This window comes from Leopardus geoffroyi, chromosome D3, assembly GCF_018350155.1.
Source record: "Leopardus geoffroyi isolate Oge1 chromosome D3, O.geoffroyi_Oge1_pat1.0, whole genome shotgun sequence".
In the NCBI taxonomy this organism is placed as follows: Eukaryota; Metazoa; Chordata; class Mammalia; order Carnivora; family Felidae; genus Leopardus; species Leopardus geoffroyi.
The window spans coordinates 53,559,899-53,574,438 of NC_059339.1; the positions used below are offsets into that span (position 1 = coordinate 53,559,899).

General features: G+C 42.4%; 1 protein-coding gene across 9 annotated transcripts in view; it reads left to right on the plus strand.

Moving 5' to 3' along the window:
- The first annotated feature begins 1,943 nt into the window (after positions 1 to 1,943).
- RNF138 (ring finger protein 138) overlaps positions 1,944 to 14,540 on the plus strand; it is a 36,471-nt gene continuing 23,874 nt past the window's right edge. For 3 of the 9 annotated variants that reach the window (XR_006707263.1, XR_006707264.1, XM_045457062.1), the window contains exons 1-2: positions 4,855 to 4,877; positions 6,338 to 6,531. Coding sequence is in view for 6 of the 9 variants with exons in the window: in XM_045457062.1 (XP_045313018.1) it covers positions 4,875 to 4,877; positions 6,338 to 6,531 (197 nt within the window). In the remaining 3 variants the exon portion in view is untranslated. Of the gene's footprint in view, positions 2,134 to 4,747; positions 4,878 to 5,574; positions 5,805 to 5,911; positions 6,019 to 6,337; positions 6,532 to 7,377; positions 7,499 to 14,540 lie in introns of those variants that run through there. The other 6 variants (XM_045457057.1, XM_045457058.1, XM_045457059.1 and 3 more) reach the window with 6 other exon arrangements.

Below are 14,540 nucleotides of genomic sequence, written 5' to 3' on the forward strand. Positions count from 1 at the left end.
TAAATTATTTGGAGACTGGAAAAATAGCGGTCTTGTGACATCGCCTCTCGGAGCACAGCTGGAAGGTACTTTGGATTGTCTCCTTTAGAAGCAATATATGCAATATGTATCGAGGGGGAATGGGTGGAATAACTGAAATTTATGTATAGAAAGAAGGGTGTGTATTTCTGCTGGAGGGTTCTTCTACTTCTCTAAAATTTAGGCTTTGTTTGCTTTTTAAAACTGGTGTCAGGCTTTTGCCTCTATTGTTATAGTGGAACTAATCTTGTTATGGTTGTCTTTATCTAAGCCATGTGCCCAGAGAATGTCGATACATGTGTGAAGTAAAGGGGGCCCGGGAAGGAAAAAGAAAAAAAAGGTGGAGGAGAAAAGAAAGATGTTTAGATGCTTTAGCTTTAAATTTACATATTTCTCTCAAAGATTAAAAAAAAACACCAAAGAAAAGTTGAAATGTGAGTTAATTTGTTGGAATCTATTGCCATTTCTGGTCTAATTTATGGTTCTGCTTCTTAGGATGGCATATTTGATTCCCTGAAACGATTTCAGCTGCATTCAAAATGTCTGTTTCATTTTTGGGTTGGTCTCTCTACTGATTGGCTTTCTCTTTTCGGGCAAAGGAAGAGGCTACTGTCCCTTAGATGATGTTAACATACCTTCCAAGTTAGGCACTAATAGAAATTGACTAAACTATCGGGATCTCAATTCTACCTTCTTGAGAGAGTATAACTGGCACAAGTGGGTCTATATCCCCTCTATTTTAATCAATTTTAACATGGAAGCTGGATCCTAAATAGGGCCACTAGGGCTACTGGTAGGAATATTAGTAAAAATGATAGCTGTACAATAGCACATAAAATACTGCTGATAGGAAATTAAACATTATTAAATAGCACGAAAAATGCATATTCATAGTGACGTTTATGAAAGAGTTGAAACTTAACTGTCCCAAATTAGGGTGGACTAAAAAAGGGTAAATTCCTTTATTTTCTATACTTAATTTAATCTCACTTTTGTGAGATTTGCTAATTTGGAGAGTTATGCTAATTTGCAGAGTTGTGCTAATTTGTAGAGTTATGAAGAGAGACTCTGAACTCACAATGACAAGTAACTCAGTTCCTTCTCTTTGGGGAAGAGGAACCACTTTTGCAGTGTTTCATTCTCCTCTGCCTTCCTATTTCCTCCTAAAGTGTTGATTCAATTAGGAAAACGGGTTGGAGTCCAGTCAGGAAAGAGAGGTCTCAATAAGTAGTTCAAAAGAGGATGTTTAATATGGAAAACAATTACAAAGATGTCAGGAGAGCTGAAAGACCATGTGTGACAATGAGGCAAACACAGAAGCTGCTGAGAAAAGGCAGGGACTGCCCAGCAGGCTCGAGGCTCCTGAACCGTAGAGCAAAGGGTGGTCTTCCAGAAGTTAAAACCATGGCAGAAACAAAGCCACAGCCAGAAGCAGAGACGAGAAATGTTTTGGCTTCTTCCTTCCAGTCTCTCATCAGTGTCTCCCATTGGCTGAATATAGACAGAAGTCACTTAGCTGGCAAGGGAGAATGAGAAAATCTGCAAGGGTCAGCTCTAGCAATATAGACCAAAATGGTGACAGGTAGGGAGGCAGATCTGATAGTCAACAAGCAAATGTCTGGCGTAGACGCTTTCTGCTACAAGTAACGAAACAGCCAACTGACAATGGTTTAAACTAGAAGGTCTTAACAGGAGACAGGACAGTTTCAGGGTTGATTAGATTATTAGAATGGCTCAACTACCTAAGGATCTACATCCCTTCCATCTTTCAGCTCTGCCATTGGTCAGCATATTGGCTTATTCTTTGTCTTGTCCTTTTCACAGTTTCATCATGGTTGCAGAGTCCCAGGCAGCACAGGTTGACAAGAAAACATTCAGATGTAGCATGGTATTGTTTATTCCTATTTGTTTGTTTTTCAGTCAGCAAAGAAAGGCACTTGTTAAGCACCTCAGAAGAATCCCTCTCACACCTCCTTGGTCATAACTGCATCACATGCCCAGGCTTAAACCACTGGTAAGAAGAAAGGACCCATCCAGACTGGCTCATCTCAATCATGGTATTTCCCCTTGAGCTGGAAATGTCCTCCTGAAGGGCATAGGCAGGAAAAAGAAAAGGTACCCGAACAAAACTTATGATTTGTTACAGTGGGGGATGGAAATAGGGTTTATAAATGTTTGTTGATGGGAACATGGTGCCCTGTATGGTTTCCCTTCCACATTTTTATTCACTTGACCTCCTTCTTACTCAGCCTGAGTGTGGGATGAGGTGGGGAAAAGAAGAAATTAGGATTAATGCATCAGGAATGTAAAGAATGTTGGTTTTTTTTTTTGTTTTAAAAGAACATTTCCAAAACAGGCTTAATAATTAAATGATATGCCTTCAGCAGATAGGTTATTTATGTACATGATCAGGACTAATGTTAAAAATATTTAGCCACTAGAACCAAATGGGCATTGGACATTCAGGACAGACTATTTATTGCCCAATCAGAATGGGCAAGCTGAGAATGGACACCAGAGCTGTGCTGGTGCAAACCAGCTGAATGTTGACACGGTTGACAATTAAAAAAGATACCAAAGGGTGGACAGTGAAACGTGAGCCTCACTCCCATTCCATCCCCCAGCTTCCCAGTTCACTTCCCCAAAAGCAACCACTCTTACCAGAAAAACAGACTGTTGAGGCTCTGTGGTAAGACAAAGCGAGGCTTTGTGAAGACAGAAATTAATTTTCTGAATTCATTTATCTCCTCCTTTTAGTACATTAATTGCCTGGCCTAGTGGACTTGGTTGGAGAGTTTTGCGTATGGGAGGGCCCAGAAGGCAGTAAGTGGCAAGGGGGAAAGGTCCACATCCAGTCCAAGGGATTGTGGTTGGAAAAGAAAGGAGGAGTAGGGAAAAGGTTAGGTTGAGGGGAGTGCTGAGGGCCTGGGAGCTGAAAGCACATTACCTTATAGGTTGTGCAGAAGCAAACTAGGGGTCAGCACTACATGCAAAGTCAGGGACACAGAATGGTTGGATGAAATGATTCTCCCTCCCAGGCCGGGAGAGAAGAGGGCCCCAAGGGATGCCACGGATGGTAGCTATGCTGAGAGCAGAGCCTGAGGGGCCTTCCGTGTTGAGGGTCAAGGAATTAGAAGAGAATTGTGACAGAGCTACGGAGGGTTCTACGGTGTTGGTGAGGCTGAGTCAACCAGGGTACACACGACCGCGCCTTTGCCCAGCTGTCAGGCAGAAGTAGCCTTTACCAACAGCTACCAGCAGCAGAATGTCCGGAACACAACGCATCTCAGAGTGGAGCCAAAATTAGCCTCCCTGCAGAATAGTCCAGCAAGAATTCAAAGGAGACCTTGCAGATGTCAGGACCCGGGTTCTCCAATAGTGTCTCAAGTTCATGTCAGCTACCCCTTGTCCTCTGTCTTATCCTCCCAGATGCCATTTTGAGGGGAGCAGACTGAGAGAGATGGGATATTAAAAGCTTAAGTGTTTTCACCTAAATGTAAAGAAACTGATTAAATTATGGCAACAGAGTTTAAACTAAACTAAACTAAAAAACATTTAGAGTTTTTCCCTTACTGCCCAAAGGCTGTATTTTATTTACACAGCTGAATGTATTTTGAGTAAATCTGTGACACTGCCATAAAAATATCATGTAATTTTTCATGTGAAATGCTGCCAAGAGAGAAAATTATGTCTTTTGGCCATTATGGTTTATTTGTCTAAGCTTAACACTCAGAGGGTAACTACATTTTCCTTATACCCACATTTGTGGAGGATTTCTATATACTATCAACTATATGTATGTAGAAATCCACCAAATAGTATGTAGAAATTCACCAAAAATGTGGGTATAATGACTTCTTAGAATATATGAGAAACAATGCAAACACGTTTGGATTAGGGCACGTTTGGATTAGGGCATGGGTAAAGCTGACATTGTAGAGGAAGAACGAAGCAAATAAAATTAAACTCACAAAATTAATGTTCTGGTTAAAGATTCCCAGTGAGTAAAGGGAAACATTCTTTTTAATAGAAAATACGCTTTCCTGGGTGCATGGGTGGCTCAGTCAGTTAAGCATCTGACTTCAGCTTCAGTCATGATCTCACAGTTTGTGAGTTTGGGCCCCGCATCGGGCTCTGAACTGACAGCTCAGAGCTTGGAGCCTGCTTCAGGATCTGTGTCTCCCTCTCTCTGTCCCTTCCCTGCTCTCACTCTGTCTCTCTCTCTCTAAAATAAACAAACATTAAAAAATTAAAAAAAAAAGAAAAAGAAAATACACTTTACTTCCTAAAGTGGTCAAAATGAGCAAAATATGATTGGAAATACATCAAAAACGTGAAGTTTGAAATCCAAGAACCATTTTATAAGTAAATTTGAAAAGTACCTGGACTAATGCTATTTGGTGTCTCTCCTGTCAATACCTGTTTGGTGTTTCTCCTCCCAGGAAATCTGAAGCTAAATTTAGCTTTCCTGCTCTGCTTCCACTGTTCCTGCTAGGGAGGAAAATGTTGTAGTTCGGTAAAGGGAATTAGCTGTTCATTGGACAATTCAGTAAATATTATTCTATGAATTGTCATTTTAAGATGCGTAGTGAGACCCACTTCCTCCATAAGGTTTTCTCTAAGTCCATACACATCCAGTCATCCCACTTCCTATCCTCATTATAGTCACTGTTTATGAAAAACAATACTTTGGCAAATACCATTTTTTTTTGTCCTTTTATTTCATCAGACACCCAAGAGTGTAAACTAGTCAAGAGCAAAGTTCAAGACACCAGCATAATAACATCTAACAGTTCCAAGGACAATGGCTTCAGTTTATGATTCACTTAGACTGTAGTGGAGAGCCTTAACAAAGCATGGTAAGGATAATTTTCTTTTCTTTTCTGAAACTAATTGAGGATGCTCTATAATGTTCCAGATTTTCCTTAGCTCCTTTCATGCGGTTGTGATCCCATCCAGATGTATCTGGCCCGTAAACAAAAATATAAACATTTAAACTAGTGAATAATGTTGATGAAATGTTTACATCCATGTTTCTACCTCACTTTTCTTCAAAGCCATCAGAAAACAAGGTGTTGGGTGGTGGAAGAATGCATCTGCGAGAGTAACCCGTCAGGCTGTGTTAAGGGGGAAAGTTCGAACCCTCTCAGGGGAGCTTATTATTTAATTTTTCCTCCTCAAAGGATCGAAATTGCAGAACGGATATTTACTTGTTTCGTAACACATCTCGACATGATCAAAACATTTTGTCAGGGACAAATAGTAAGGTCCATACCTTTAACATTAGGGAATATTTTTTGAGGAAAAATTCCTGGAAAACCCAATATATTTGATAGAAGCGGCGAGAAATGGTGTCCCCACTAGGGGGAGACGTGGGGGGGGCGGTGTACAGGTGGGCACCCAGCTGTTTATGTCACAACCAGCGGCGGGCGCGACGCGCCGGTTGCTATGGAGGCCGCTCTACCCACCCCGCCCTCTCCCCACTCCTCGGTCAGGTGTTCGCCGCCCTCTGGTGTTCGGCAACCCGCCGGGCTGGCTGCAGGCAGAGCAATGCCACGGAAGGGCTGCTGGAGGGGGCGGTGGGATCCCGGTGCACCATGAGCCTCAGGCCCGGCCCCCTCTCGGGCCGATAAAGGCTAAGCACTCTTCTCGCCAGTCCCCTCCCGGCCTCGGCTGCCAAGGCAGCAGCGGCCGGACTAGAAGACCGAGGACGGCGCAGGGCCACTTCTCCACCGACCCGCGCGGGGAAAGCAGCTCCAATCCCCGCGCGTCTCCCGGGCTCCTAAGTGAGCGGCTACGCAAGCAGAGTGGAGGGGCGGAGCGGAGCGGGGCGGGGGCGGTGTGGGCGGGGCAGGCCGCCTTGGAACTGGCTAGGTAGCGGCGCGCAGCTAGACGGCTGTGCGGGCGGGGCCAGGGGGTGGGGGGTGGGGGTGGGGGGAAAAGGAGTCAGGAGGCGGAGAAGAAGGCGGGGGCGGAACCGCGGCCACCTCGTGGAGCCAGGTAAGGGAGCGGCCTCGGGCGGGAGGCAGCTGCCTGGGGGCGGCCTTCGTTCTCGCGCGGAGGGGCGGCGTCCCGCGTACTCCGAGCCTGGGTGGAAGCGAAAGTGAAGCCGCTGACCGGTTTCTCCACCGTGGCCTCCAGCCAAGCACCTCGCCCCACCATTCCGCTGGGAGGAGCGGCCCTAAAGGCCGGCCCTCGCCCGGCGCGTGCGGCCGTAGCGTCTTAGCGTTCGGCCCCGCCCGGTCCCGCCCTGCCCCGCCCCCTTCCTGGCGCGAGCCGCTTCCTGACGCGATTCCCCTCCCCCTTCGGGTTCGCGTAGGGAGTCGGGCCCCGGGCCGCCACCGCCAGCTCGGCTGCTGTCGCCGCCGCTGCCGCCATCGCCTTGATTCCCCCATCCCCCGCCATGGCCGAGGAGCTCTCTGCGGCCACGTCCTACACCGAAGATGATTTCTACTGCCCTGTCTGTCAGGAGGTGCTCAAAACGCCCGTGAGGACCGCGGCCTGTCAGCACGTGTGAGTAGACGCCTCCTCCCCCGCGGGGAGCCGGGTGGTCGTTTAGGCCCGGCATCCAGCCCCGGACCCTCGGCTGCGGCCTGGCAGGAGCGGAGCCCACTGCGACCTGGCCGAGCTCCCCTCGGCGCGGAGGGCCTGTTGCCTCCCGCCCTCCTCCCGAGCTCCGGGCCAGCTTCCTGCGCCCGCCCCGGTGCCCGAGCCCCCGGCCCCCGGGTATCCATCCCTTGCTTTCGCGCCCCCGGGGTAGTGGCCAAGCTTGTCTCGGTCGTGTCTTCAGGCCCCGGAGGCCCCCTCTCCTCCAGGCCCGGGAGGAATTGCAGGGAACGTGGAGCCTTTTTGTTTCCTAGCAACCCGAGTGAGGGCTGGGGTGTCGAGTGTCAAAACCGGCCGAAGGTGCCCGCACCGGCGCGCTCTCCTTCCTCGCCCCACTACCCCCTACTCTATGACCTGCCTTGCTTTAAAGTTTTTCTTCTTTCGGAACCTTGGTCCATTCTTTCCAGATCCAAGAACGCTTATCTAACTTAACCTTTCAACCCTGCTTCACAGACCACTCTTGAAAATGTTCCCTCTCCTTTAAAATACAGTACATGTTAGAATGATCTAGAACGGGTTTTCTTCTCTCACGTTAGAACTGACAGGATTTCCGGGTATTGAAGTGATAGTTTCCTTTTGTTTTACCCTTCTGCTTATTACTTGGTTACTATGAAGGTGGAGATAGGAAAGGAAGATTGCTGTTTCGTGGAATGAACTGAAGATAAGGCAGTAACTCCAGGAGTGAGGGAGAACACAAAGGGATTAGATGAGGTGGCATGGTGCTGTTCGATTTGGCATACTTACAGGAAGAACTTCGATCATCCTACAGATAATTTTGGTAGAGTGTCAGTAAGAGTTGGAAGAAGCCCTTCTTGTAAAGATATGTAGCACATCTGACAAACCTGGCTGCTGATCAGAGTCCTTGAGGAACTTTGTAAGTAAACATACCAATACCTAGGCTCCATTCCAAATTTACAAAAGAATTTCTGGCAGGTGAAGCTTGGAAATCTTTATTTGAAGAAAGACACTCAGATTTGAAAGTTCTGTGTGCTTGCAAATAGCTGAAAAGAATGGGACACGTTTATTTATAAATATATTTCTTTTTCCTTCAACCCTTTTTTTTTTTAATTTTGAGAGATAGGTTTTGTAATTTCATAAAGAATGGAATGAATTTTGGGTTCTTAATCAGAGATTTTATTACAGTTATTTGATACCCATTTTTCTCACTCTGATCCTCAACCTTGACTGCACTGTCTACCTTACTCCTATTATGCGGTCATTGTGTGAGCCAGGAGTATGTGACTTTATAGGAGTTGTGCCAGTTAAGTTTTGTTGTTATGGGACATGAATGACCGTCTGAAATTGCTTTATTTGGTGCAACAAATGCAGATTGTTGGAGAAATATTTTGAGATGTTATGTTAAGGGCACAATGTATGCTTTATTGCCTTTAATCTGTCAGTGTTCATTATTATAATTTGATGCCTTTCCTATGCTTGTGTTGGCAGTGGGTGGACAAAAGGGAAGGTAGGAGGTCAAAGAGGAAGTGTTTCTGGACAGAATCCTTACCCTTTGGGTCATTGACCTCATAGAACTCATTGTAATCTGCAGCTCTCCTCAGAATTCCATGCAGTTTGCTCTAGTTCGCTTCCCTTGTGGGACATTTAAAAAAATATTTTTTAATGTTTATTTAGTTTTGAGAGAGACAGAGACAGAGCTTGAGTGGGGGGGGGGGGTCAGAGAGAGAGGGAGACACAGAATCTGAAACAGGCTCCAGGCTCTGAGTTGTCAGCACAGATCCCCAAGCGGGGCTTGAACTCAGGAACCGTGAGATCATGACCTGAGCTGAAGTCGGACGCCCAATGGATTGAGACACCCAGGCGCCCCTCCTTGTGGGACATTTTAAATCAGACTAATTTGGCTTGACATCTAGGGTATGGAAAAGAGAGTGGAGATGGTTGTTGAGGATCTTTTTCTAATCATCTCATTGAACTTGGAGATGACTAAATGTTACATTTACTAGACTAAATGTAAAAATGAAATGTAGGGTAGATTTTATTGGTAAGAAGAATGAACATTTACTGCTTTATCACCCCATCTCCTCCCTCCCCGCCCACAGACACACATGCTGTAAGGTTCTGCCTGAACAGTGAATTAAAGTAGGTGGTGGGGGGGCGGGGAGTTTTATTTGGAAAGGATGGTAATGGTGGAACAGGGCCTTGATTGACTAGGAGTTTGGTGGGGAAATGCAATTGTTTTAAATAATCTAGTTTACCATGTCATTTGCTCTTCCCTTTTCACAAAAGGCAAACCTCTGCCTTTAAAAGTGCTTATTATATTTAGCTACAAAATCAGTTTTTGATTCATTGATAGTAAGAAACGAGTGATAAGAATTTTGGATCACTGTGGATCTGTTAGAAAGTAAAAAATTGTCACTGCCATTTCAGTGACAGCAAAGGATTTGCACACTGCCTATTCTAATCAAAGGAGCAGGTTCATTATCATTAGAATAATTGCACCAAAATATAAATTCCTGTATAATCCTCTTTAGTTCCTTCAAACAGGAGATGTTGAATGTTTTCTGTATGTCAGATAGAAAGAATACAAAGTGCTCTTTTTCTGGGGACTGTTAATAGACTAGTGGAGAAGACCTAAGCATGAATATGATCTGGAAGCGATTTAAGAGGAAAATTTTATGTGAGCATTGAGAGCAGGTGTCAAAATCAGCCTATGACTAAAGGAGAGATTTCCTTGATGAAGCAGTATTTTAGGTCAGAATTGATTATTCAGGGTTTATTTGGGGAATACCCTGATTAGGTTTATGGTATATTCAGAGGCAAGGAGGAGTTCTAGAGAATGACTATTTCCAGACTACAAATTTTGGCTGGAGCCAAAGGATGAGTGTAGTAGATAGAGTTTAGAGGTATTGGCAGGAACTTTCTGTATAAGCCAATTCGAACTTTTTCCTGAAAGCCAAAGAGATCTGTTCAATAATTTTTGGCAGAGGAGCAGCATGATCACATTTCACATGATTACTTTAGTAGCAGGATCCAGCTTTGGTGTAGTGGTGAGACTAGTGAAGAGGTCAATCACTGATGTGTCAGAGAAAAAAAATGGTTAGAACCTGAACCAAGGTAATGATAGTAGGAATGGACGGAAGAGATTCCTGACATTTTAAGGAAACCCATGTAAGACTTCATGATGTCCCATAGTTAAGTGTATGTATGTGAATGTGGAATACATGGAACTAAAGCTGTGAGTATGGATGGTAGCCACTGAGGGAGGTCTGTAAGTTGGAAGATAGCAGAGGACCTAGATACGACAAAGTGCTAGAGACTATGTATTTAAATCTGGAGTAGAGAAAAGTGCAGCTTGAGAAGGAATGGACAGGATAGGGAGAAAACCAGGATAGAGTGTGACATGGAAGCTGAGAAGAAATACAAGGAGACAGTAGTCAGCAGTGTTAGTGGCCTTAGAGTGGTCAGATGCAGTATTTTAAAAAGCAAGTAAACATAAATTAAGAACATTAAAGTTGAGCGGGTATTCAAAGTAAGGTTTAAGAAGAAGGTACCGTGCTCGCTTCGGCCGCACATATACTAAAATTAAGAAGGCACAGACTGGCATAGTAGTAAGGTATTTCTTTTGGTGTTTTCATTTGTAATCTTCAAAGGCTCTTTGAACCAAACCTCTCTTCTTTCCTGTTTTGAATGGTCAAGGGAATAACGTTTGTGCATGGTTAGAAAGTAAGCTTCATTGTGGTGAAAATTACATATAATACGTTGATGCCTTGCCATACTCTTGAAGTTGGAAATCTAATGTTTGTTTTTGTGCATCTCTGTAAGGAGGCATCTCTAAAACTGAGATAAGGGGAGCTTAGATGGCTCAGTTGGTTAAGCATTTGACTTTGGCTCAGGTCATGATCTTGCAGTTTGTGGGTTCGAGCCATGCATCAGAGAGGCTCTCTCTCAAAATAAATAAACTTATAAAAAATGATAATATAGGGGCACCTGGTGGTTTAGTGGGTTAAGTGTCTGACTCTTGATTTTGGCTCAGGTCACTGTCTCATGGTTCGTGGGCTCCAGTCCCGCACTGGGCTCTGTCCTGACAGTGAGGAGCCTGCTTGGGATTCTCTCTCCCACTCCCTGCCCCTCCCCTGCTCTCTTTCCCTCAAAATAAATAAACTTTTAAAAAATGAGTTAATGTATCAGCTTTTACTTCTCATTAAGCACATACTTGTATGATTCCTTATTGACCTGCTTTGTATTGTCCAGTTCCTGAATTTTCAGTTTTATATTTCTCATAATTTTAACAACTTTATTTTGTTTGAGCAGTCATACTCTAAATATATACTTTAAACTTTTCTTCTTTCCTACAGACTTATTATAATTCTGAAAGGTAGACTTGTATAGGTTTTTGCTGACTTAATGAATGCTGCTGTAAACCATCTTTTCTCTTTATTTTTTTAAAGATTTTATTTTTAGGTAATCTCTCTACCCAGCATGGGGCTTGAATTTACAACCCCCAAGATCAATAGTCACATGCTCTACCAACTGTATTTATAAAATGACATAATTAGAAAACAACTATGCTATTTAATTATGTAACAGAAGGTTGACTTAATTTAAAGTCCTGAAGACTAACTTAAAATGTGTGATTTTTTTTTTTAGTTTAAGTTGTTATGGGGAATGATTTTGACTATAGACTAGGAAGATACAGGGTACTAGATTTTTAAATAAGATGTGGTGTATATATGCATAAATACTGGAATGTGTGTATATGTGTGTATATATATATGTATATAAAAAGTACACACACATACACACATACAAGGAATACTACTCAGCCATAAAAAAGGATGAGATCTTGTCATTTGCTACAACATGGATGGATCTAGAGGGTATTATGCTAAGTGAACTAAGTCAGAGAAAGACAAATACCATATGATTTTACTTAACATGTACAATCTAAAAAACGAAACAAATGAACAAATAAATGATGAACAAATACAAAACTACTCATAAATACAGAGAATAAACTCCTTGTTGCCAGAGGGGAAGTGTTAGGGGATGGGCTAAAAAGCGAAGAGGGATTTAAGAGGAATAAACTTCCAGTTACAATATAAGTCATGAGGATGAAAAGTACAGCATAGGGAAGTCAATAATAAGGTAATAACATCCCATGGTGACTCTTCTTACTGAGGTAGGCATTGACTAATGTATAGAATTGTCCAGTCATGATATTGTACACCTTAAATTAACATAGCATTGTACGTCAGCTATACTTCAGTAGTAAAAATAAAAAATCCATTCTCAAGAATACCAAAAACTCACTTTGATAATTGCAGCTTTATTTCTTTTGAAAATTAAAATAGTTTTATTTTTCTGTTTATAAAAGTGACATAATTTATAGTGCAAAAAGATACAAGGAATGAAGTGAAACTCACAGTGCCAGCTCCCTGATTGTAGTTGAGAACAGTATGCTGTTTCTGTTCCAAAGGGTGGCTGGCTAACTGATGGCTTTAACTGATTTATGTATCTTTATCTTTCTATCTATCTATTAATATTTGATTGACTAAATGGTATTTAGTGATTTAGTAATTTAGATTTGCATCTTTTTCCCTCCCCCTTCTACTTTGTTTTGAAACCAGTTCTATTTAGCAAATTCAAATAGTCCAGCCAAAGGGAGATGAGGAATAAGCAAACAAGTTCTATTTACTTATTTATTTAGTTGGTTTATTTATTTATTTTGAGAGAGAGAGAAAGAGAGAGGAAAGAACAGATAGAGAGTCCCAAGCAGGCTCCTCACTGTCAATGCTGAGCTGGATGCGGGGCTGGAACTCACGAACCCCAAAATCGTGACCTGAGCTGAAGTTAGACGCTTAACTGACTGAACCACCCGGGTGCCCCAAGAATAAGGAAGTTTTGTATCTGAGGAAGCTTGGTGCTTGGTGGTACAGAAGAAGGAACAGTAGAATTGGATATAAAAGACTTGAATAACTTTGTACTCAGAACATTTTTGGAATCAGCTGATTTGACTAATGTCCTCACTGTAAGCTCTGTTTTAAAGGCAGCAACCTAAGTCTCCTTTTACTTACTGAAGCCTACTATACACATTCACTATTGAGTAAAGGAACGAATGGGCTCCAGGCTCTGAGCTGTCAGCACAGATCCCAATATGGGGCTTGAACTCACAAACGGTCCTATCATACCTGAGCCAAAGTCAGACGCCCAATGGATTGAGCCACCCAGGCACCCCTAATTCACAATTCTAAAGGTACGAAAGGAAATATGTCTTCCCAAATCACTATTACCTTATACATTCTTTCAGAGATATGTATATAAACAAGGTTACAAATATTATTTTTTGTTGTTCACAGAGCATTCTATATGCAATTTTTTGTGTCGTACTATTTTCATGTTACTATTTTGAGGATCTTTCTTTTCTCTCTTTTCTTTTCTTTTCTTTTCTTTTCTTTTCTTTTCTTTTCTTTTCTTTTCTTTTCTTTTCTTTTCTTTTCTTTTCTTTTCTTTTCTTTTCTTTTCTTTTCTTTTCTTTTCTTGAGAGAGAGAGAGCGCACATGAGCAGGGAGGAAGGGCACAGAGGACCTGAAGTAGGCTCTGCCCTGATAGCAGCAAGCCCCGTGCAGGGCTTGAACTCACAAACCATAAGATTGTGACCTGTGCTAAAGTCAGACTGAGCCACCCAGGCACCCCTGGAGATCATTCTATATCAGTACATGTATACATATTATGGTTGTAGAGTTTTCTTCATTTATTCAACCAACATTAAGTATCCATTATGTGCTAGTAGTATTATAGATACTAGGTCTGTAATATTCAACAAACCAGATAAAAATCCCTGACCTCATGGAACATATTTAGTGTTCTAGTATTCCATTGTTTGATGTATCATTATTTAACCAATTTCATATTGATGAACATTTAGGTTGTTTCGAATCTTCTACTGTTTTAAATAATGCTGCAGTGATTAAATTTGTATAAATGCCATTTCACATGTGAAAGTTTTTTCTGTAAGATCAATTCTCACAAATGAAATTGCTGGGTCAAAGTGTAAATACAAGGGAATTTGTCAGCTCAGTCACTCACGGAAGATGGCCACTCTAGAGTCTTTTGCATAGCAAATGTTTTATAATTTTTATGAAGTCCACTATATCATTTTTTTCTATTTAGAATGTGCTTTTAACATCAAATCTGTGTAGCTCTGTATTGTGAATATTTTCTCCTCTTTTTTTCCCTAAGAGTTTTGTAGTTTACTATTTTACATTTACTTCTGTATATTAGTTTCCTAGGGCTGCTGTAACACATTCCACAACCTTGGTGGCTTATAGTAACATTTATTTTCACGTAGTTTTGGAGGCTAGAAGTCTGAAACCAATTTCTGTGGACCACAGTCAAGGTGCTGGCTAAGGCCTGAGGCCCTTCAGAGACACTGCTCCAGTCTCTGCTCATCTGAACTCTGTATGTATGTCTGTGCCAGATCTCTCTTTGCCTCTCTTACAGAGATGCTTGTAATGGCATTTAGGACCCACGTGGATAAGCCCAGCTAATTTCCCCATCCCCAAATCCTTAACTTTAATCAGGTCTGTTGTAATATAAGGTAATATTCACTTGTTCTGGGCATTAGAAAGTGAATATATCTTTAAAAGTTTCTTTTTTCTTAATGTTTTATTTATTTTTAAGAGAGAAACAGAGAGAGAGACAGATTGTGAGTGGGTGAGGGGCAGAGAAGGAGACACAGAATCCGAAGCAGGCTCCAGGCCTGTCAGCACAGAGCCTCTGAGCTATCAGCACAGAGCCTAACACGGGGTCAAACCCACGAGCTGTGAGATCATGACCTGAGCCGAAGTTGGACGTTTAGCCAACTGAGCCACCCAGGCACCCCTAAAGTGAATATATCTTTATATGGCAATTTCCCAGTTTACTACAATCCAGGATCTGTTTTAATTTTTGTATAAGGT